The 25,035-nt window shown below is 36.9% G+C and overlaps 1 protein-coding gene across 3 annotated transcripts; it reads left to right on the forward strand.

The window, feature by feature from the left end:
• The first annotated feature begins 272 nt into the window (after nucleotides 1-272).
• Nucleotides 273-24,845, forward strand: LOC113040089 (tight junction protein ZO-3-like). 3 transcript variants are annotated; one of them, XM_026198340.1, is made up of 31 exons: nucleotides 273-303; nucleotides 7,060-7,116; nucleotides 8,047-8,165; nucleotides 8,320-8,422; nucleotides 8,542-8,809; nucleotides 8,886-8,989; nucleotides 9,065-9,254; nucleotides 9,714-9,783; nucleotides 9,858-9,952; nucleotides 10,110-10,185; nucleotides 10,653-10,744; nucleotides 10,910-10,994; nucleotides 11,469-11,572; nucleotides 11,657-11,726; nucleotides 15,195-15,271; nucleotides 16,347-16,434; nucleotides 16,527-16,606; nucleotides 16,698-16,770; nucleotides 16,988-17,052; nucleotides 17,146-17,209; nucleotides 18,077-18,233; nucleotides 18,306-18,414; nucleotides 18,595-18,814; nucleotides 18,938-19,137; nucleotides 19,230-19,325; nucleotides 19,967-20,043; nucleotides 20,134-20,344; nucleotides 20,450-20,550; nucleotides 20,778-21,308; nucleotides 24,245-24,291; nucleotides 24,397-24,845. In XM_026198340.1, the coding sequence occupies exons 2-31, from the start codon at nucleotides 7,069-7,071 to the stop codon at nucleotides 24,542-24,544; spliced, it is 3,768 nt and encodes a 1,255-aa protein (XP_026054125.1). In that variant the 5' UTR covers nucleotides 273-303; nucleotides 7,060-7,068; the 3' UTR covers nucleotides 24,545-24,845. The 3 variants fall into 3 exon arrangements, with proteins under 3 accessions (XP_026054125.1, XP_026054123.1, XP_026054124.1); XM_026198338.1 differs by lacking the exon at nucleotides 273-303 and adding an exon at nucleotides 3,326-3,742; XM_026198339.1 differs by lacking the exon at nucleotides 273-303 and adding an exon at nucleotides 6,602-6,929.
• The last annotated feature ends 190 nt before the right edge of the window (nucleotides 24,846-25,035 follow it).

Raw genomic sequence — 25,035 nt, forward strand, 5'->3', positions numbered from 1 at the left:
GTAACGTATTTTATTTTAACACTATGCATTCCACAATTATGTGGCGGGACATAATGGAAAATTAGATCAAAAGCCACTGTGTTTGGTATAGAAACTAGCTTCATGACGAAACTGCCCAACCCACCTGTATTAAGCTCCTCCCCCTGCTTACAGGTACACGATCAGGTGCTGCATAGACAGATAGATGCTGGGAAATATAACGAAACTTTATTAGAAAACTGCAGGTGTCAGGCCCTGTAAGGCCTCCAATACGGAATTACCCTTCAATTTTAGTTTTAGTCATTAAAGCGGACTCATAAAAAGGTGAGTCGAGTGTTTTTCTGCTCTGCTCTGCTTTGTAGTGTTTATCGATTGTGTTGACCAGAGTCATGTTTAACATTTTGCTGTTTCACTGGAAATTACGACCAAATTGTAAATAATTGGTGTTATTATGTAAACTTAACCTGCTTATTGTGGTCTCTGAATGTACAGCTCGCGGTTTAGATCTTATTTAAGATTATACAGGATACTTATATCTGCTTATCTAGGTCGGTCCTTTATCTCTACTGGTCTTCAGTTTTGAGCATTATCTGTTCCTAGTGTGTCTCGACTTCCCTTTAAAAATATGTTTTTAGCACAGTTCAGATTTGTTGACAGCTAAATGTGATTGGCCTAATGTTAATGCACTTTAATATCGTTCATAAGAGAAACGTCTATTAAGTGAACATAAGTCGCGACAATTTTAAACCACTGTCTTTTGAACACACAGTGGTTTCCTTTAGAAACGAACAGTAAAATTGTTTATTTTTAGTAATTTAAAATATCCAGACTCATTCAGACAGCTATATGAACGTCGGTTCATTTTAATTTATGTATAAAATTATGAGAACCGTTGTTAATTTCTTTTTTTTTTATCATAAACTATGTTCGTTTGAATCGAATCTCTTTAAGCAACAGGTCGAGTCAGTTCACAAATCCAGTCTGAACGAATCGTATGTAATGAATCAGTGTACTGAAAAAGTGATTCTCGAGTGAACTGAACCGAACAGAGAACCGTTTGTACGATTTATTTATTTTTTAGCAAATTTTCTGACTCCTAATGTACCGAGAACCAGAGAGTCTTAGAGTAAACCAAGAATAACACTGACAGTCCGACGAGTAAGTTTAACAGCAATGTTTAGCGCGTTTGCAGTGAGGAGGTGCTTTAATCGGTTCCTTGAAGTTCTGTTCAAAAGTGATTCGCAGAAATGAGACGCATGTTTGAAACAGTGCAGCAGTAAACTCAGCCAAAATCTGGCTCTACTGGTTCTGCCACTCGTTTGAGTCAATACGTGCATTGTTGTTTCACTGTGGTTTCGAGAAACATCTTTTCCAGATATCCACATTTCTCTTCAGTGATGCTATTCACACGTCTGAGCCAAAGATACTCGTTTTGAAGGACGTGCTTTGGCTTGTTTAGTACAATATGTATTATTCCCATCAACTGTATTCGATTGTCATTGTATCCTATCAGTTTCTAAACTCTGAAAACGAGGTGTGTTGATGTCTTAAGGTTTCAGTCAGCCTACAAACAAAAGTAGCCTGTTTTAAGAACATTTTTTGCTAACATTCCCATTAAGTTATCTGAATGTTCAAGACGGTAAACGTTTTCAAATGGATTGTTTTGGTTATGTGTAGGCCACATTAGAGAGAGAGCATTAAGTTTGCTTGTCATATTGCAAAAGATATGGGAATGTTGTTAAAGACCTGAACACTTTGAATGAACATTCTGTTAAAGAATGTTCATTCAAGACTCCGACGGAACTTTGCCAGAGCGTTACCCAAAGTTCTGGGAATGTTCCCTGTTGTTGGGGTGTGTTGAAACATCCATATGTTCTTCGTTTCCTAATGTTTTCTGATATGATGCAGAACAACAAATGTAATAGTTATGAAGAACTGGGCTGGACCACTAGGAACCTATGGCTTCCTATTATGAAAGCGTTTTAAGATGCTGTTTGAGGGGGAACACCTTAAAACAACACCATCTGACATTTGTACACTCCTCCTACATTTCCTGTCAAGACTGTTGACCTGAGGGCGTGAAATGATTCCAGTAAGATGACCGCGCTTGGGTTTTTGGAAAAAGTGTGCTTAGATTTTGACACTTCCTAAATTTATTTTGATGTAATTACAGAGATGAAGCCCACATCTTTGAAATGGGAAATACAGACGTGTTCCATTGGTAATTAAACGTTGTGTCTGTTACTATGCTGTTGCTAAGGTGTTCAGAGTGGGTTTTAGTATGTTGTTATGTTTGTTAGGGATAGTTGACTTAAAGGGACAGTTCACCATAAAAATGAAAATTCTGTCATCATTTACTCACCCTCATGTCGTTGCAAATCTGTATGGTTTTCTTTTATTCTCCAGCACATATTTGACCAATTAGACATTTTTACGAAAACACAAAGTTAACTTTTCACCATGAAATATATTTTTGTTATTAAAAAAAAAATAATAATAATGATTATGTAAACTCACATGTATTCAAGGTTAGAGGAAAATGTTTTTAGTCTACTTTTAACTTGATGGTTACATCACTTTTTAATATGATTAAAACTATATAATATTATAAAAAAATATATAATATGATTAAAATGATATCATATTATAAAATTATTTAAAAGTTCTTAAAAACCATATGAAACAAACATGAATACAAACACTACAGTTCAGAATTTTTCTCTTTTGTTATGTGTTATTATTGTTAACTATAGACTGTGTGTGTGTGTGTGTGTGTGTGTATATATTATTTATTTATTTATTTTGTTTTTTTTAGGTTTTTGCTGTTTGTAATATAAATTACAACTATTAAAAAAAACTAAACCTAAAAAAAAAATTGGAAATTAGACATTTTGCTTTGGCAACTTACTGAAATAAATACTGTAACTGAAATAAAATTATATTAAAGCTAAATAGAAAGAAAAAAAAAACTAATACAGATGACAAAAGCACATAACCAAGTTACTAAAACTAAAAACTGGAAATAAAACTGTAATATACTGTAATATTACATAAATAATACTAAAACAACACTGATTGTGGACACTGTGACCCACATGCTACACTTTAATACTAAGTGTTATCTCCATGTTCTGCTTCCTCAAACCTAGTGTATGCAGAAAGCTTCACTAGGCCGGTGTGCAGATTAAACATTAACAGGTCGGGGTAATGATTGTCAGTGTAACCTTATCAGCTTCCTTTTGCAACTCCGCGGCTTGTTATCAGAGGAAAAGCTACTGTAGTGTTTTCTTAGTGCCGAAATGTTTGGGGAAAAACATTGTTTTTGTGGTTTGCAATGCCTTGGATACCAAATCTGGGTTATGAAACCTGAAAGTAAACCTTTCTATCCATCACTAGTCTTCATAAGGGTTCATTGTCACAGTGAATGGTGACCGTCCCAAATAGAGATCCCAGTTCCTCCTCAGATTCTTGAGGGATAATAAATATCAGAAAGTACCAAAGGATTTATTGAACCAGTGGGTGGAGCGCTCCTTGGGCTCAGGTGGGGGTTCGTACACGGTTTGTTTTTGTCCTCATTAACCATATGTGTTCATATTTCCTGTGGGCTACAGCAAGTGAACTGCTAGTCAGGTGCATCACCAAAAATGGAGATACTAAATTGATTCCAATATTTCGGATACCCTGCTTTGTTTAAGTTTCTATATGCTAATAAGGTAGACGACCTTGTTTAGTTCTGGAAATGGAAGTGAGATTTAAAGGGACGGTAAGTGGTTTATGTTAGCTAGTAGTTGAATGTGCCTAACATGAGATGTCTTAAGTTTACTAAACAGCGAGGTTTGTCATCTGAGCCGTGTAATGACAGCTTTACCCAGACGGGACTGTAAATGCAGACTTGCACCTGTTGTACTTGTAGTGTGAGACTTTTATTACTGTTATAGGGTTACGGAAGAGCAAAACAGCTTTGATTAATGTACAGACCGTGTACGATAATTCGGCAAAAAGCGTACTTATTTGTAATACACTTAATTGCAGGAGTCATGTGCTTCCCTCATGAGCAGGGTTGGGATTTTAGTCATTTTCTAGATGCTTGCTCACTTGTTTTTACCACACATTGGTCAATTTTATTACTGTACCAAATCATGTGACTTAGCTATGACCCTTAAAGGGACTGCTCACCCAGAAAAAAAAATTCTGTCATCATTTATTCACCCTCATGTTATTGCAAACTCATGTGAGATTGTTAGCACAAAAGGAGATATTATGAGGAATGTCCTGGCTGCTCTTTTCAATATAATGAAAGTGAATGGGGACTCCCCAGCTTTGTGCAGTGATGTGTTTCATATAATCATAAACTACAGCATAGTTGGACTCCGCGGTATGTCAGAACAGGTGTAGGAACAGCTGACTGTTAGAGTTGAACATATTCCATGAAGGGAGTTTCCTAGAAAAGAGCCGTTCTGATATTTGCATCCCTGCTCTCCTCAGTTTGAGCCACTTCCTTTATGACTAGTGTTGCTGTCGTCAACAGCAGTCATAGTCCATTCATATCAGAAATCTAAGCAAGTTCAAAGTAATTCTAGTGTCCTGTGTAGTCAGTTGTTTAAATATATATAGTACCGTTCAAAATGTGGGTATTTTATGTTTTTGAAAGAAGTTTCTTCTGCTCACCAAGGCTGCATTTATTTGATCAAGCATACAGTGAAAGCAGTAATATTGTGAAATATTATTATGGGTTAAAATAACTGTCTATTTGAATACATGTACAAATCGGATTTATTCCTGTGATGGCAAAGCCGAATTTCTTCAGTATTCACCATCACATGTTGAAGAGAAATCAATCTAATATGCTGATTTGGTGATCGAAAAAACGTTTCTTACTATTCTCAGTGTTGAAAACAGTTTCAAAACTGCTTTTTCTGGAAACTGTTACCTTTTTTCAGGATTCTTTGATTAAGTCAACATTATAAATGTCTTTACTGTCACTTTTAAAACAATTTAAAGGGATAGTTCACTCAAAAATGAAAATCCCCCCCATGATTTACTCACCCTAAAGCCATCTTAGCTGTATATGACTTTCTTCTTTCAGACAAATAGAATCAGAGTTATGTTAAAAATTTTCAGAAGTCATGTGGAGAGAGTTTGACTCCTAACCATAAGGTTGTGGGTTCGAGTCTCGGGCTGGCAATACCATGACTGAGGTGCCCTTGAGCAAAGCACTGAACCCCAAACTACTTCCCTGCTTCCGGGTGCCGCAGCATAAATGGCTGCCCACTGCTCCGTGTGTGTGTGTGTGTTTGTGTGTGTGTGTGTTTGTGTTTTCACTGCTGTGTGTGTGCACTTTGGATGGGATAAATGCAGAGCATGAATTCTGAGTATGGGTCACCATACATAGCTGAATGTCACGTCACTTTCTCTTTTCATGTTTCTGGCTCTTTCAAGCCTTATAATGGCAGTGAATGGGTGCTGAGATTTTGAAGTCCAATAAAGTGCATAAATCTATTATAAAAAGTGCTCCACATGGCTGCAGGGGGTTAATAAAGGCCATCTGAAGCAAATCGATGTGTTTGTGTAATAAAAATATCCATATTTAAAACTTAATGAATCTAATCTCTAGTATCGTTGTAGCATATGCTCCGGTGAGAAATTAGAAATTGCAAAGCGCAGAGAAGAGAGCAAATCAAAACACCCGTCACAAATTGAAGTACAAAACCAGGATTTGTAAAGAACAATATCAAAAGCCATGCCATTTGGATATAATCCAAGAGGAGAGACTGGTTTTCCTTTGATGTAAACAAAACTTGGTTCTTGCGAGACTAGCAAATTCTCACCGAAGTTTACACTATGCCTACATTTTCCATCATCCACTGGGACACCACTCTCTCATGTATGACAGTTAGCGAAAGCTAGAAATAACGTTTATAAAATTTTTAACATGGATATCTTTCTTACACAAATGTATCGGACTCACTTCAGGAGGCGTTTATAAAGCCCCCAAGCCACGTGGAGCACTTTTTATGATGGCTCTCAACACCCATTCACTGTCATTATAAAGCTTGGAAGAGCCAGGACATTTATTAACATAACTCCGGTTGTGTTCACCTGAAAGAAGAAAGATGCATACAGCTAAGATGGCTTGACACCAGTAAATCATGGAGTAGGCCTAATTTTGGGTGAACTATCCCTTTAATGCCTCCTTGGTGAATAAAAGTATTTTTTTTAATATAATAGTTTAATGTATAGGTTTATATAATACAGTATGCTCATTAATTTATATAAAATGTGTTCATTTTTAAAGAGATTTGTATATTTTCTGAAGAAAATGAGTAGTATTTGTAGTTGTGTTCGTGTTTTGCTATGGTTGATCAGCTTTGCGAACAGAGACTCTCTGTGACCTTTGCTTGCCAACAGTGGCCAATAAAAACACGGGACACATTCCAGGAATTCTCTTGTCCAATAGAAACCGCTATCTAAGTACATCATGGTGATTGCAGCTCTTTGTTTGGGGACACATGTAAAACAATCAAAAGTTAGGTATTAAAAGTCAGCAAATTTTTGAAAGCATTCAATGCTCATTTTTTACAATAAATAAACTAAGTTGTATCAGCCGTGCTAAATATGTACTTTGGAAAAGGGTCTGGTACTGATAATGGCTTTACCAGTCACAACTGACTAGTATTTGTAATTCAAGTCATCATATGTTGGTCAATTTCAAAACCGAATGGCATGCCAGTGATTTTAGATCTCAGTGAGAGATGTGTATTGTCAGACTGTGTATTGGTTTGGTGAGTCACTGGAAGTGTCGGGTATCGCTGATGTCATGCGCTGGCTCCGCCTCCATGTACCTGTACAGCAGGAATTCAGCAGGTGGGAGCATGCTCGGCTAGATCCATTCCTTCTCATGCTCGGCCGAACTGACAAACAACAGCCGAGTGCTGGACCTTCAAAGAGAAGTGAGGCCCTCAAAAACTGGTGCTTATCGTCCAAACAGATCTTTGTTTGGTAGCTTTGTAAACAATGTATATTTGTTTTTGTTTGTTTGATGTTGCACATATGAACATAGCTGTTTCTTTCTCGTTTCAGAAAGCAGACATGGAGGAGATGACGATATGGGAGCAGCACACGGTCATGTTATCGAAAGTAAGTTGCGAATTGAGGGATTAATTCGCTTTAGCCACACCTTTTTTGAGCTCTGTACAGGTGTGTCAGAGAACGTGACACCAGGTGTAGAGTTCCCCTAACAATTGAAAGTCGAGATGGAAATGTTTAGCGAGCAGTTGTGATGCCAAGATTGTCAGAGGAGTTGTTTCCACCTGTCACTAGGACACACCCGAAATTTTGGAACGTCAAGTTTGGGGTCATGTGGTGCATTTCAGTATAGAAAGAAGTTGCCTTCATACTATCTTTTTTTTTTTGCTTTGTTTGTTTGTTTACTCCTATTTTCACTATATTGTCATCCTTTAGATTTCTCTCTTCCCTTTTTTTTATTCTTTCATAATTTGTTTTTATCTTTTGTTTGTTTGTTTTTGGTAATTTTTATCTGTTTGTTCTTTATTTTTGAACTTTTTTGTTTGTGTGTTTGTTTATTTGTTCTCTCGTGGTTGATGTTTCTTTTATTTTGAACACGTTTTCCTTTTGTTTTTCAAATTTTTTAGAAATGTGTTTTTCTTTCACTTTTCTTTCATTGTTTTTTGTTTGTTAAATCTGCTTTTATTTCATTCATCTTTGTTTCTTTCTGTTATAATTTTCTTTCATTATTATTTTCTTGTGTTCTATCTTTTTTCTGTTTTTTTCTTTTGTTCATTTGATTTTTCTTTCTTTCTTTCATGCATTCTATCATTCTTTATTTTGTCGTTTCATTCTGGTTCTTTGCTTCTTTCATTATATTTTTCTTTTTTATCTTTTATTTATTAAATTTTCGTTTCATTCTGTTCTTCGTTTCTCGTATTTTCATCCTTTTTTGTTATCCAGCTTCCTTAATCTCTTACTTTATTACATTCTTTTTTTGCTTGTTTTGTCATTTTTTGTTTAATCGTTCATTATATTGTTTATTTATTCTCTCGTTTGCAGGATTCCAAGGTCGGCTTTGGTTTTGCGGTCTCAGGTGGGCTTGACAAGCCAGTAAACGGAGACACAGCAGTGGTGGTCTCTGACGTGCTTCCCAGCGGTCCCGCCATGGGTCGTCTTCAGTGAGTACACATCCAGACGAACACGACTTCCTCCCACACATCCTGTCTAATCCTGTCCGACCTGTCATGTTTGTGTACTAGACGGAAAAATAACCGCAGACATATTTGGCAGATTATTTTTGTGATAGAGACTCACGTGATTTATTGCCCACAGGACACGGGATCAGATAGTTATGGTGAATGGCGTTTCGATGGAGAAGGTCACCTCACTGTACACCATTCAAAGTCTGAGGAGCTGCGGGAAAACGGCAAACATTGTAAGTGAAGACGTTGCCAAATCATCATCTTGGTAAAACATTCAAGTAAACGCTGATATAAAATGTTTGCATTTGAACTGAATTCAATAAATTTACAAATAATATTGTTCATTTTGTAGACTGTGAAGAGGCCACGCACAATTCAGATCCCTGCGAGCAACAGACCGACTCGTTCTGCCTCGCAATCCAACATACTAGACGACGATATGCCACAGAGGAGGGGTCAGCGCAACACCGACACCAGACGTAACCAGCGAGCTCGAAGCGTGACCCCTGACCGCAATGGCCACGACCTTCCCATCATGTCCGGCTTCAAGAGACTTCCCAATCAGGATGTGCAAGACAGACCCATCAGAACAACCCTTATCAAGAAAAAACCCACAGACGGTCAGAATCTCAACGGCTTTGCACTGCACCAATATTAGTGGTCCTTGCCAATATTTTAAGGTGTTTCTCTCTGTAGAGTACGGCATGAAGTTGGGGAGCCAGATTTTTATCAAACACATGACTCCCACTGGTCTGGCTGCCAAAGAGGGCAGCCTTCAAGAAGGAGATCTTGTTTTGAAGGTGAAGAACTGCTTCTTTAGAAACCATTCCAATGCATGTGGATGTTGTGTAACCTTTTTGAAAATTCTGGGTTAGATTAACGGCCTGACGACAGAAAATCTGTCCTTGCTGGAGACCAAGCACCTGGTGGAGAAGTCTAGAGGTAAACTGACTATGTTGGTGTTGAGGGATGACCGAAAGTTCCTCGTCAGTATTCCTGAAGTGGAGGACAGTCCTCAAAACAGTGCCGACGAGAGGCGGGAAGACAGTAGCTCGGAGCTGGAGGGTGAGCGTAGATGTTTTTACAGCACACAGTAGATCTGTGCCATATAGAGCGCCGACATGATGACGTGTTTTTGTAATCCAACCCTGTTGGCATCACCCTGGTTCCCTCAGAAAAACCCAATAGGATAATTTTCCAAAATCACGAGTAGATCCTGTTGCAAAAAACAAAAGGCACAAAAGCCTTTATTTTAAGACAGAATTTTTGACACTTTGTTCCCTCCCTGGAGTAGCCAGTTTTGCTTGCTTCAATGTCACCGCCATTAACCTTAGCTTCTGACTACTCTTTCAGTCTATTTAAAAACAACACGAGTCGATGAGTTTACCTGTTTGCCGCTGAATTCAGAACGGTGGAGCCAGAAATGCTTAAAAATGTACATGTTTTGGCCTACAATAATACGTCATCCCTGCAGCACTCTGATAAGGTGGGTTTTAATATGAACTTTTCAATTTGTGCCTGTAGAAATCTCAGACCTGGATTCTGACCTCCCCGCCACCCGAACATCCCGTCCGAGGGACCGTCGTTCTCGCAGGTGAACGTCTCAACTTTGACTTAATCTCTTTTACTTAAATGATATTTGCACTAACAGAGCTCAATAATCCACAGAAATCGTGCCAACCCTGTGTCAAAGCCACGAGAATCGCCTCCTCTGCGCTCTACCCTCACAAGACCACCCGCTCAATCAGTGCCCCCTCGCAGAGGTGAGTCTTAGTAGCAAAACTCTTTGGGACTCGTCTACGAATATGACAATCATAGATTAGCATGACCGAAAACTTACTTTTAAGATTATTTTGACCGCAATAATTTGTCTATGGTTGTATATGTAAGTGTCTGAATGATGCTTTGGCTCTTGTGCAGTTCCCTCCGAGTCTGAATCCGACCGCAGTAACTCGCCCCCAGCGTCAAGACATGGCACTCTTGATAACCGATACAAGTAAATACGTCTTCATGTGAATCTATGAGTTATAGAATTAGAATTATGAATCTGCAGCACCATGGACATACTGTATATTACGTTGTATTTAGTTTTTGTTCATTATTTATTATGATGAAACAAACTAATTAATGCCTTTTAAAGTTACTTATGAAATTACATTTTATTTGTTTGTTTTGCTGTTTTTTTTTTTTTTCGTTTGTAGATTTGTTTTTGTTTATTCTTTCTGGCTGTGTTTTGCTGTTTTTTATTTTTTAAAGTGCTTTTGTTGTCTTTGTTTTTTTATGTCAGAATGTTTTGTTTTGCGGGGGTTCTGTCTGTTTGTTTGTTTTTTTGTTTTATTTAGTGGTTTAGTTATTTTACTTTTTCCTTTTTTATTTATTTTTTGCTTGTTTTGTTTTGCTACTTTTTTCATGTTGCTGTTTGTTTTGGTTGAGATGCATGGCTCACATGTTTGTCTGTTTCAGGGTTCTCCCCGGGATCTCTGCGTTGCCAAATCCTCGAGCCTCACCCGTCACCCAGAACTGGAACCCCTCCACTGCCTCTCAGCCTCGCAGAGGTCTGCCTCAAAAGTGCTCTGACACAGCATCGCTGATTTTTTTGTCCATATTACATATAAACCAACTCTGGAATGACAGACTGATGATTCAGTTAGTGATATGCACAAATGTTGACATTGATTATAATCTGAATAACCTAATGGCCATTTGTTTTGTGTGACCAGCCGTGTCCGAGTCCGATTCAGACCGAAGCGCCTCCCCCCCCCCAAGACGTGAGAGTCCCAAACCTGAAAATCACTCCAGATACAAGTATGAATTCACAACATGAGCAGGAAACGCCCAATCCAAATGAAATCTTAAACACACTTTCAATATCGATAAGTCATTGCTAATCTCAAGTATGACTGGAAACAGAGAAACCTGTTTTTATTCCCAACCAGTTCCTTTCTTTAAACAATCATCAGACCGGGTGATGTTCATGAAGTTAAGTAAAGCACAGCAGTATCCAATCCTGCTACTGGAGAGCCAACGTCCTGCAGAGTTCAGCTCCAAAACGCTTGCACATCTAGTGAGTCTAAAGACCTTGTTTAGCTAGTTTAGGTGTGTTTAATTAGGGTTGGAGCTCAACTCTGCAGGATAGTGGCCCTTCAGGAACCGGTTTGAATGCCTTTTGGTTTAACAGTTCTCAAACACGCATGTCACCCTTAATTCACAAGTTTTAATGATAAATCGACTACTGAAGTAGAAATGTCTTCATTGCCTCTTCATATCTGTTTTTCCCAGGGTGCTTCCCGATCTTCCTCCTCCGGGTATGAAGTCGTCCTCTCTTAGCATGTCTCAGGATTTCCCTCGCAGCATGCCGTCTCCTTACAGGCCTCCACCCAGAGGTGATTTCCCCCCCACAGCAGACTTATTTGTCCCATTTCTGTGGCCATTCTAGACTCATTCAAGAGCATGTCTTTTCCATACAGCTGCCTCAGAGTCTGAATCAGACGATAGCACTGGACCTCAGCGCAGCCAGGAGTCACGCAATAGATACAGGTACACATGAGGGAGGCCTCGATCATCTCTCTGCTCACCAGGGGCGATTCTAAGATTTTGATTTTAGGGGGGCTCAGCCCCCAATAAGGGTATGATTAAAAAATATTATTTTACTATTAGGGTAGGGTTGTATACTACTAACCTTATTGCAATCCACTATTCCATTGTATTCCCTGTATTTCATATATGGGAGTAGGAGTACTGACTGAGCCATATATAACACTGTAAAAAAAAAACTAATACAGTTTTTTACATGTGACCAGTCACTGGAAAACTTTGAATTGGGAATGTAGATATTTTTTTTATATTTTTTTATTTTTTTTACAATAAAGACTTCCTGATTCAGTATTAGGACATTCATGTTTATCCTTTGATGATACCACTGCTTTTTCTTATGAAATGTACGTGGAAATTGGCAGAAAATTAAAACAACATAAGGGTTCAATGACTGCAATGAATCTTGGGAACACGGTGGTATTGTGTGTGTGTGTGTGAGGCTGTCTGTTCTATTCTCACCTGACTGTTGCTCACTTGCAGACCTACTCCCGCACGACAAAAAAATGTTGTATATCCATCTACAATTAAATATAAATTATTATATTTTATTATTATTATTATTATTATTATTATTATTAATTTTTAGCTTTTTAGCCTTTATAATCAACAATACGGTTGGTTATACATCAAGTCAGCCCCTGAACATTTATTTCATTTCAAATCATTTAACTAACCAGCTAATATTCATTAAGAATATAGACAAAACATGTATTAATGTAATTGTCTATTGGCAATATGTTTAATCTGTTCTATATTTATTTATATTTATTAAAAATAACATCATTATCAATTTGCCACTTCTATAAATCAATTACTTAAAAAAAAAAAAAAAAAAAAAAATCACAGATCCCTTTACTCTTACTCCTAATATATGTATCATGACACAAATGATTAATTATTACTTAATATAAAATTATGTTTAATAATAGAAAACAAAATAACTCCACATGATGTTTCTCTCTCTGTGCCATTTAGTACTTTCAGACAAGGATGTGTGTCGTTAATAATTTATTTTGCATGGCTACATAATGTAATGCCGAAATACACAATAATATGTTTTCAATTTCAAAAAGTAAATTAAAATAAATCATGATCGTTTTCTAAAGTATGTTTTCATGGGTGTTAATCGCTTCATTTTTGTTGGAAGAAAAAACATCTGTCACACTGTGATAAAGGCTGAAAGCAGGGGCGTCGCTAGGCCCTTTTTAGGGGGGCTTCAGCCAGTACGTCTTCGCTGCTTTCACTTTCAGCCTTTATCACAGTGTGACAGATGTTTTTTCTTCCAACAAAAATGAAGCGATTAACACCCATGAAAACATACTTTAGAAAACGATCATGATTTATTTTAATTTACTTTTTGAAATTGAAAACATATTATTGTGTATTTCGGCATTACATTATGTAGCCATGCAAAATAAATTATTAACGACACACATCCTTGTCTGAAAGTACTAAATGGCACAGAGAGAGAAACATCATGTGGAGTTATTTTGTTTTCTATTATTAAACATAATTTTATATTAAGTAATAATTAATCATTTGTGTCATGATACATATATTAGGAGTAAGAGTAAAGGGATCTGTGATTTTTTTTTTTTTTTTTTTTTTTAAGTAATTGATTTATAGAAGTGGCAAATTGATAATGATGTTATTTTTAATAAATATAAATAAATATAGAACAGATTAAACATATTGCCAATAGACAATTACATTAATACATGTTTTGTCTATATTCTTAATGAATATTAGCTGGTTAGTTAAATGATTTGAAATGAAATAAATGTTCAGGGGCTGACTTGATGTATAACCAACCGTATTGTTGATTATAAAGGCTAAAAAGCTAAAAATTAATAATAATAATAATAATAATAATAATAATAATAATAAAATATAATAATTTATATTTAATTGTAGATGGATATACAACATTTTTTTGTCGTGCGGGAGTAGGTCTGCAAGTGAGCAACAGTCAGGTGAGAATAGAACAGACAGCCTCACACACACAACACACAATACCACCGTGTTCCCAAGATTCATTGCAGTCATTGAACCCTTATGTTGTTTTAATTTTCTGCCAATTTCCACGTACATTTCATAAGAAAAAGCAGTGGTATCATCAAAGGATAAACATGAATGTCCTAATACTGAATCAGGAAGTCTTTATTGTAAAAAAAATAAAAAATATAAAAAATATATCTACATTCCCAATTCAAAGTTTTCCAGTGACTGGTCACATGTAAAAAACTGTATTAGTTTTTTTTTTACAGTGTTATATATGGCTCAGTCAGTACTCCTACTCCCATATATGAAATACAGGGAATACAATGGAATAGTGGATTGCAATAAGGTTAGTAGTATACAACCCTACCCTAATAGTAAAATAATATTTTTTAATCATACCCTTATTGGGGGCTGAGCCCCCCTAAAATCAAAATCTTAGAATCGCCCCTGGCTGAAAGTGAAAGCAGCGAAGACGTACTGGTATTGGATGCGAGAACACACACACCACACGCACACACGCACACACACACGCGCACACGCACACACACACGCGCACACGCACACACACACACACACACACACACCTTGTACTCTCTGATGTTCGCTCTGCTCGGCGCCCCTGTGGATTGAAAAACGCGCTGAATCCATGCAGACTCAGATAAGGGGAGGAGCCGGAACTTGATGCAGCTTGCCACCGTCTCAAATGAGTTTTTAAAGGGGACTGAAGCGATCACTAATTAATTAATCAAATAATTTTTTAGGGGGGCTGGGCATAAGTTTAGGGGGGCTGAAGCCCCCCTAAAAAGGGCCTAGCGACGCCCCTGCTGCTCACCATTTGTTCTTTTATTTTATTTATTTTGCATTAAGTTGTTTGTATACACTTATGTAATGCTGTTTCGCCGTGATATCTGGAAATGTGATGTGCGTGATCTTTTAAAATTAAACACACCGAAACAACCTGAGTTTTCTGTTGTAGTATGTTAACTCATGTCACTGAAAAATAAAATAAAATATTGCTTCTGAGATTTAGATAATCTCGGATCTGAGATTTAAAGTATACAATCACATTATCTAAGTAATACCAAAAACAACACATACAGTGTTAATATTCTGCACATCCAGAGGTGCAATAGAGATTAAAATATCATCTTATTAGTTTACTGTAGTATTTTCTGCTTGTCCTTATGAATCATTGATTTTTGGGACTTAAATTTGACCATATAATCACTTATGGATATGGATAGCCCACCCCAATCAATGAGAGAAACCCTGAGGTGAATATCTCCCTCTGTTCCTAATCATCAATGATTTCACATTAGTTCCCACTTTCTTCATGAAGGAGCATAATTAAGCATCCCCCTCATCCTCCTCTTTTCTCTCATCCTCCCATCTGCCCTTTTTCTCTTGCAGGGCAACACCTGAGGTCGTGTCCGTCCCTGTAATGGATCCCCCAAAATGGGCAAAACCCTCAACGCCTGTACAGAGAGGTAAAATATTAAATACTGGTGGCATGAAAATTTGGTGTCTTCAATTTTTCTTTTGTACGTCACATTTAAATACAAATTTGACTGTGTAAATAATAAATATTGATATAAAATATTTAAGACATTTTGTGTATATTATTATACATTGTTTTCTAAATATTAATGTGTAAATGACACAAAATTCTGTTAGTGTTCATACACATTAAACATTAATATTAACTAGAGCCGGGACTCTAATTAATCTTAATTAACGCGTTATTTTTTGTGTAATTAATTAATCTCAATTAACGCGTTAAAGTCCCGGCCCTAATATTAACACATTATTTTCCACAAAATAATACAAATTCAATTTGCACCTCAATTTCAAATATTAAAAAAATATTAAATATTAAAATATTTTCAAATGTTGATGAGTAAATATGAAATTTCAAGCTTAGATATTTAAAAAGTTTACATTAAACATGAATATTTACGCATTAATTTTCCAAGAATTTATAAATTACATTTAAATGCATACATATACATTTTTAATTTTGATGACATGAAAATAATATTTGTCCTTTTTTTTTTATTCAAAGTTATTTATTAATGTATATATTTAAATAACAGAATAAATGTTACATATTTAAAGATTCATGTGTACATTAAAAAATTATTATTTAAATAAATTAAGTAAATTTTCTAATTGTTCATACACATTTCACTTTAATATTTGTAATATTAATTGTAACATTAATTTCACATAAATTTATAAATTACATATCAGTACATACATATACATTTTAATGACATTTTGATGATGTAAAAAAAAATTTTGGACGTTTTATTTTGTTTCTTAATCTCAAGCATGAAAAGTATTTATTTAAATATGTAAATATTTATTCATGTATACAATAATTATAAATATGTAAATATTCACTTGTAAATTACTGTCACCTTTCATATACATTCTACAATATTTATAAACATTAAATCATATTAAATATGTCCTTAGCTATTTAGTTCTATTTGCATTTTAAAATATCTTCTAATTGTTAATAACACATAATGCACTGTAATATGTGTCATATTTAATCAGCTCCCTCAGAATCTGAATCAGATGTGAGTTACAACTCTCCTCCGAGAGCACAGTCTCCAGTCAGTAAAAACTCCAGACGCAGACCAGGGTAAGAGATACTCGAGCTCTTACATGTATTTCATATTTTCATTGTGCATGTAAAGGTGACAAATATAGTTTTGTATTATTGTTTTGTCTCAGATCTGAAATGCAAGCGCCGGTCATCAACAGCCGACAGGATTCTTCGCTCAGAGCCGCTCCTGTCAGACCACCACCTGAAGGTCTGAATAATGCACTTGTTGCCCTTCGTGTTCCTCAATATTCCTGCACCTGTGCATCTTCGTAATAAAGTTGTTTTGGTTCGTCCACCAGATTCCTCTGAATCAGAAAGAGCCCCGTCGCCTGTCAGGAGATCGGAGAGTCCCAGCCACAACAGTGATCTCAGGTCTGAAACGCCTCCTCTGACATATTTATATAATCCACACTTATAATAGCGAATTATGTCATGTTGAAACAGGCTTTAGGAAAGTATGAGTCAGTTTCCTTTTGGGTTAAGAACAACAGGCATTTCAGTTAATGCTTGTTGTAAGTCAATAAACACCTTTGTTGTTGTTGCTGTATTGACTCACTGTGTAAATGTGAATATTGACTCTTTCTTTCAGTTTCCCACGTGCTAACGGCACTCTCTGCTCTAACGTGTCTGTTCCCAACCACAGCTTTTTGAGTTGTGAGTATCAGCAGTCTTAAAGCATGCCCCCATAATGCACTGCAAATTATCGAGTGGCTATTGGGTACTAAATTGTAACTGTTTTTACCTCAGCGAAAACTGATGAGGAGCCACTTTATTTACTTCCTCCAGACGCAGTGCCAACACCAAACCCGGGGTGAGAAATGTAATGTTTCTTTGTGTGAAGGTCAGAGAAAAGACACGAGAGGGTCGTATTTCACGCCAAAATTAAAAGGAAATAATAATAATTAATATTTTGCATATAGAAAAGGCTTTTTTTTTTCTTATGACACAAATACCTGTTAATCAAAGCCACTACAATGGTGTATAAATACCTTATTTATTCTTAATTTATTGTATTTACTAAATGTAATATATTATATAAATAAATGTTTTATATATATATATATATATATATATATATATATATATATATTAAAATCAAGGACAAGTCGACACATACTATGATGCACAAATAATTGTAGTTAATTTTGAATATTATTTAAAAATAATATTTTAAAATATTGTATTATTTTGAGTGCTGTCAAACGATTAATTTTCGATTAATCGCATACAAAAAAAGTTTTGTTTGCATAATACATGTATGTGTGCTATGTATATTTATGCATATATAAAGACACACATGCAGTATATATTTTGAAATTGTTTACATGTATTTACATCTATATTTATAGCCATATAATTTATATTATATATATATATTTAATATATTAACCTATATTTCTGATATATATAGATACTACAAATACTATCATGATGTATAAATACATGATTTCTATTTTATTTATTATATTTAGTTTTTTATATATATTTATATTTAAATAAGCATAAAGTCAGTACAAAAATATCCCCATAATGTATAACAACTTTAAGTATTTAATTAATAATGTAAATTTTTATTTATTTATATTTAATTAAACCGATTAAACTTTTAATTAACAAATGAAAAAATTGATTAACCAATTAAACTCTTTAAAAAAATGATGTACTTTCTCTATATCAGGTACAGCTCAGATCAGAACCACGTCAGCTTTGTGAAGGAGGGCAATGTTGGGTTGAGGTTGGTGGGAGGAAATGATGTTGGCATCTTTGTTGGTGGTGTCCAGCCCAACAGTCCTGCCCAGAAACAAGGCATGCAAGAGGGTGATCAGATACTGGAGGTAGGACCAAAGAATCAGTTACATGATCAAAACTTTCAGCGGTACCTTTCTTCAAGGCTGCTATTTTGGTAGGTGAATGGTGTGGACTTCAGTCACTTCACCAGAGAGGAAGCAGCTATGTATCTCATGAACGTCCACGCTGGCGACCGTATCGATATCCGGACTCAGAACAAAATGGACAGTGAGTGCCTTTGTGTCTCCTTATTAGGATTAAGAAGTCAACATGAAGTTAAAATCGACCCAATTTAGTTTTTATAATAGTAAACAGACAATAGGTTGCTTGTCTTACTGTGAACATAAACCCATTGGGAAAGTAAAATTGGTTACGAATAACATATCCATATTAATCTTGGCATCTTAGTCTACAGGAAGATATTGAAGTCCAGCCTTGGTGACTCTTTCTACATCCGTACACACTTTGACCATGTGGCTGAAAGCAGTGTTGGATTAAGCTTCACCAGAGGCGAGGTGTTCAGAGTGGTGGACACTATGCACCGTGGGAAGCTGGGAACCTGGCTAGCTGTGCGCATGGGCAATGATCTACATGAGCTGGACAAAGGCACCATTCCTAACCAGACCAGGTATGTTAGAAGTAGTTTTCAGTCTTCCTTCCAAAACTGTGGTAAGTTTTTGCGCTTGTTAAATATGTTCCATTATAGTTCCTGCTTGTACTCTAGGTGTCTGAATCTGTTTCTCCATCTCAGGGCTGAAACTTTGGCGAATTTAGAGCAAGCACAGAGAATTAGTGCGGCTGAACGCCAGGCCTCCGGTCCCAGAGCCGAATTCTGGAAGTTACGGGGTCTCAGAGGGGCCAAGAAGAATGTCAGAAGAACCCGCGATGACCTCCTACAGTTGACAATTCAAGGCAAATTTCCAGCATATGAGAAAGTCGTTCTGAAAGAGGGTTAGTGAGTTTTTTTGTGTTGTTTTTGTTTTTACGCCATTATTTCTGACAAAATCTTTGGTTGTAACATATGTATGCTTGCTCTTTTGCAGCCAATTTCAAACGGCCTATCGTCATTTTGGGTCCTCTGAATGACATTGCAAATGAGAAGCTGGCCCGAGAGTTACCAAACGAATTTGAAGTTGCAGGTTTGAAAAATTTAGATTTTAGGTTTTAAAATCAATATTTCTTAACATTTCTACTGAAGGTGAACATTTAAGGGAATTTTTCACCCCAAAAAAAGAAAATTCTGTCATTAATTACTCGTTCCACACTCGTAAGGCCTTCGTTCATCTTCGGAACACAAATTAAATTTTTTTTGGTGAAATCCGAGAGCTTTCTGAGCCTCTATATACAGCAACGCAACTGTGTCTCGATTTGACATCAGTGGTTCAACCTTAATTTTATGAAGCTCCAAAAATACTAAGAACACAAAAATAATGACTTTATTCAACAATTTCTTCTATTCTGTGTCAGTCTTTGACGCACATTCTCGAGAGTACCATGACGCATGTTTTCCTTGCACACAAAATTATTCTCGTAGCTTTATAAAATGACGGTTGAACCACTGATGTCACATGGACTATTTTAATAAAGTTCTTACTACGTTTCTGGACCTTGAACATGTCAGTTGTGTTGCTGCTTATGCAGGGTCAGAAATATCTTAATTTGTATTCCAAAGATGAACAAAGGTTAAGGATTTGGAACGACATGAGGATAAGTAATGAATGACAGTATTTTAATATTTGGATGACCTATCCCTTTAATACTACTATTATATTGGTTATAGAAATGGTACCAAGAAGTGGAAGTGAAAGTTCATCCAGTGTCATCAAACTGGACACAGTGAGGCAAATAGCAGAGCAGGTAAACCTTTTTATTATCATACAGAGTAATGCTGTCAAAATAAACCAACATTACCTAAACCAAACACTTGAAACTTGCTCTCACTTGCAGGAAAAGCATCCTTTGCTGGACATTACACCCACTGCTGTAGAAAGATTGAATTATATCCAGTACCATCCCATGGTGCTCTTCTTGGATCCTCATAGTCGAAAAGACGTGAAGTCAATGAGGCAAAAATACATGCCAGGGTCCAACAAGAGCTCTCGTCGCCTATATGCTCAGGCCTTAAAGCTGAGGAAACACTATAGTCATCTATTTTCCGGTACACCTTAGAAGCCGGTCTTAAATTCCCTGTTTGAATCTTATTTGATGACACCTTTTAATGTGCTCTAAAAGACAATCTCTGGTTTTTCATTTTCCTTCTCAGCACGTATTGATCTTCAGCCTAATACAAACATGTGGTATGATGTTTTGAAAGACAAGATTCGGCAGCAGCAATCTAAACCAGTCTGGGTTTCGGAAACTGCGGTAAGAACTCTAGAAAGAGTTATGGCAGTAAATGGTGCACTCACATCATGTAGAATTAACGTAATTAAAAAAGTTCTAACTTGATCATTGTGGAATAGCCAACAACTCTAAATCAAATCTCTAAGATCTCTTGATTACGATAATTCCAACAAGATGTGAATGTAGAATTGGTTTAGATCTTGCATTTCATAATTGAGTTGGTTAACAAGTACTTGGTGTATGTCCAGCTGGAGGGAGGCGCAGATGAAGACCTTGACGCATTCAACCGTGAAAATAACTCCGACTACCTCAGTGGTGCCAGCGACTATGAGGACACCGACGGTGAGGCCATTACGGATGGTGAAGCCTACACCGACAACGAGGACCTGGAAGAGCCCTCTGTAGGCATCGCCAGAAACCGCGGCACTGCACTGGCCCGCTCCTCGGAGCCTGCCACTGGGCAAAATCATAGTCCTGAACCTTCCTATGACCCAGAGCCATACCTGGAGGAAGAGCCCGAGTACACCCTACATCCTAGGGAAATACCTCCCATCCTCCATGTTCCAGAGCCTAGATCTTCACGCCTTGTCTCTGGCAGTCCCCAACAAGAAGACGATGTCCCCTCTCAGCGGAGTTTCTCAGATTCAGACTTTAGTGCAGGTGATTTGGCTGCACCACCAGCACCTTCCGATGTTCCACCCAACTTCAGGGCACCAGATCCCAAAGAAGTCCAATCAGATACCCCTCCACTGTCAGTAATAGAGGAGAAACTACAACAGGTACCATATATACCTATTACCCATGCGACTGACCTATCGAGCAGTCAGACACAACATGATTTAGTCAATTAGGACATGTTCATGGATCTATATCAGGGATAGACAATGTCAACAATGTCGGAGGGACACAGTCCTGTACAGTTGAGCTCCAACCCAAATCAAACACGCATGACTGTAGTTTTGTTAGTGATCTTGAATACATTGATTAGCTTGTTCAGGTGTGTTTGATTAGGGTTTGAGCTAAACTCAAGACATTGGCCCTCCAAGACCGAAGCTGCCTATCTCTGGTCCATAGTGGGACAAAACTTACTTTAACCAACCTTTAAGAACAGAGGGAAATAAGTTGAATGATCTATACACAAGAGATCCCAGAAGTGACCCTGACCCTAAAATCTGATTGATTGGTAGATCCACACGGTTTGAGTAGTACAGCATGATTTAGTCAAGCAGGACATGTTCTGGATCTACATCCTTAGTAGTTCCAGCAAAGGACCTTTTCTAATACCCACACTTTTGGCTTTGGCTACTTGAGAGCACAACAGGAAGTGCACAAGACTGTCCCATGTCTAAAAAAAATTGTCCCTAGAAGTAGAAGTTTACTATTAAAGTACAAGTAATTTGAAATATTACAACACAATGGTGTAAGTGTGTCCAATCAGGTAATCAAAGGTTCTTTGGCATTCACAGCCATATAAACGTTTGGGACAAAATAAACAAAATAAATCATGCAAGTGTGGGTTTTGGGACAGGACCAAAGTCTAAACCCTTACCCTAATCATAACCTACCTCTACTAGAAGAGGAGAATTATGGTTGGCAATGTTCTTCATGCCACTAACCCCAAAGGTAATCTTAAACCTGACCCTAAAATCTGATTGATTGGCAGATCCACTGATTTAAACTGAGTAGTATGGCATGATTTAGTCAAGTAGGGCATGTTCCTGGATTGAAATGCATATAAGAACCAACCCCTTTTCCTTGCCCTAACCATAACCTTCACATCATTAATCTCAGAGGTAAATGTAATCTTGACCCAAAAAATTTGATTGGTTGATAGTAGGGCTGTGCAAAAAATCAAACGCGATTTTCATGCACATCTCATCAGTAAAGACGCTCCCTTAATTAGAAGTATTATCTCCAGCACGTGTGTTCAGATCAGGGTTGCCAGGTTTTCACAACAAATCCTTCCCCGGTGCTTCTCAAAACTAGTCCAAAACTAATCGCGATTCCAGGAGGTTCCCAGATTTTTAAAAAAATGCTTCCCGGGGTTTTTTTTGGCATGGTTGTCTTGGTAAAATTCGCATTTTAGGGGCTAAATATCACATTATTGGTATTGGGGTTGCTTCAAACCGCGGACATGAAAAACAACCGCAGACTTGGCAACACTGGTTCAGGTGGAGCGGCAGTTACTACACAGAGCTGTAGTCTACCGACAACTAACACAAAATCGCTTTCAAAATCGACAAAGAATCACCTGCGATTTTAAAATCGATTTTGTGTAGATTGTCAGTGAATTACGGCTCGGTGTAGTAAATGCCAACCAATGTTGCCAAGTCTGTGGTAAGTTTTTCATGTCCGCGGGTCGAAGCGACAATACCAATAACGTGATATTTAGCTCCTAAAATGCGAAGTTTACCAAGGGAACCATGCCATAAAACTTACATTTTAACCCCGGAAAGCAATTTTTTATTGGGGAACCTCCTGGAAACGCGATTGGGCTACTTTTGGACTAGTTTTGAGAAGCAACTGGGCAGGATTTGTTGTGAAAACCTGGCAACCCTGATCTGAACACACTTGCTGGAGATAATACTTCTAATTAAAGGAGCGTCTTTACTGATGAGATGTGCATGAAAATCGCATTCGATTTTTTGCACAGCCTTAGTTGATAGTGATGTTGTTCTAAGACCAACAAGGACAGTGATCCAGTAACAAGGATGGTGCTCTATTTGACTTGTCATGTTAAAGGGAAAATTCACCAAAAATGAGATGTTTATCTGCTTACGCCCAGGGCCTCCAAGATGTAGGTGACTTTGTTTCTTCAGTAGAACACAAACAAAGATTTTGACTCAAACCGTTGCAGTCTGTCAGTCTTATAATGGAAGTGGATGGGAATCACGGCTTTGAGTCAAAAAAACATACACAAACAAAACCAAATTAAACCCTGTGGCTCGTGACGATATGTTTATGTGTAAAAACACAAAAACGATCGGTCAGTGCAAGAAACTGAACAGTATTTATATAGTTTTCTACCTCTGATTTTGACCACAATGTCCGAACTGTCCTGAGCACGTTCTCAACAGCCAGCACCTGACAAGTCTTCTTCTTCTTGCTTTATAGCGGATTGCAGACTTATAAGTGCATTACCGCCACCTATCTCTCAAATGGACCATTGACACTCCGAAATTGTAGATGGACTGTCAATGGTTCACTTGAGAGATAGGTGGCAGTAATGCACTTTATAAGTCTGCAATCTGTCATAAAGCAAGAAAAAGATGATGACACGATGCACTCAGGAGAGTTCCAACAGTTCAGACATTGCGTGAATCAGAGGTTAAAAAAACTAAATACTTTTCAGTTTCTTGCACAGACCGATCATTTTGTGTCTTTACACATCAATTTATCCTCATAAGCCGCAGGGTTTAATTTGGTTTTGTTTGTGTATGTTTTTTGACTCTCAAAGCCATGATTGCCATCCAGTTACATTATATGACTGACAGACTGCAACGCTTTGAGTTAAAAATCTCAGTTTGTGTTCTACTGAAGAAACAAAATCACCTACATCTTGGATGCCCTGGGTGTAAGCAGATAAACATCAAATTTTCATTTTTAGGTGAACCATCCCTTTAAGCTGTTTGGATGCATTCAGTATTAAATATTTTTTAAATAATTGATGTAGAAATTGATGTGAAACACATTCACATGTGTTCTATTGTTTCAGGCCCGTATGGCAGAACCAGAAAGGAAACCCTCCCCTTCATTTATAGTGTAAGTCTGTATGCATGGTCTGTCAAGTTTAGCTCCGAAGAATAAAGTACCAAATTAATTTGTTTTTTTTTATTTTTAAATGTATTTATAAATCTTTTCCTTTAGACTGGCACACCACGAAGCCATGCAAATGCGGAGAACACAGATCAGAGGAAGCGACAGTGACAGCGATGAAGATGAAAGAGATGATGAATTTAGTGTAGATGATGATGAACCTGATGACATTGAATGGGGACCTGCAACAGAGCTGTAATGCACATGGATCATACTTAAGTGGACTTCTCATATCTTAGTGTGGACATGTACATTTACACAAAAAAAACTGGAAATATATTTTTTTCATTTCCAGTGTTTTTTTTATGCAGTGTCCTAATGGACTTGTGATAGATGACTGTAATCTTGGACCAATTTTGAAGATTTGTCACCGGAATTGCTTCCTTTTGTGGTTTTCGTAGTTTTAATGGATGTGCTGAGATCTTCCTCAGGATTATATGAAAAATAAATATTGCCGGTTGTAATAAAGACAATTTGGGTATGATTTACCCTCTTCGGTACCTTGATGCATATATATTATTTTAATTATTACTGTTTTTGTATTTTGAAATAAATGGAACAAAACATTTAAGGTCACATGATTATTAATGTTGAAGAGTATTCTAAAATACATCTTACTATGAAGTCTTCTCCTCAATTTTTTTTTTTTTTTTTATTATTATTATTTTTAAAGAAATTTCTTTAGCATTT

The sequence above is a fragment of the Carassius auratus genome, chromosome 22 (assembly GCF_003368295.1).
Source record: "Carassius auratus strain Wakin chromosome 22, ASM336829v1, whole genome shotgun sequence".
Lineage (NCBI taxonomy): Eukaryota > Metazoa > Chordata > Actinopteri > Cypriniformes > Cyprinidae > Carassius > Carassius auratus.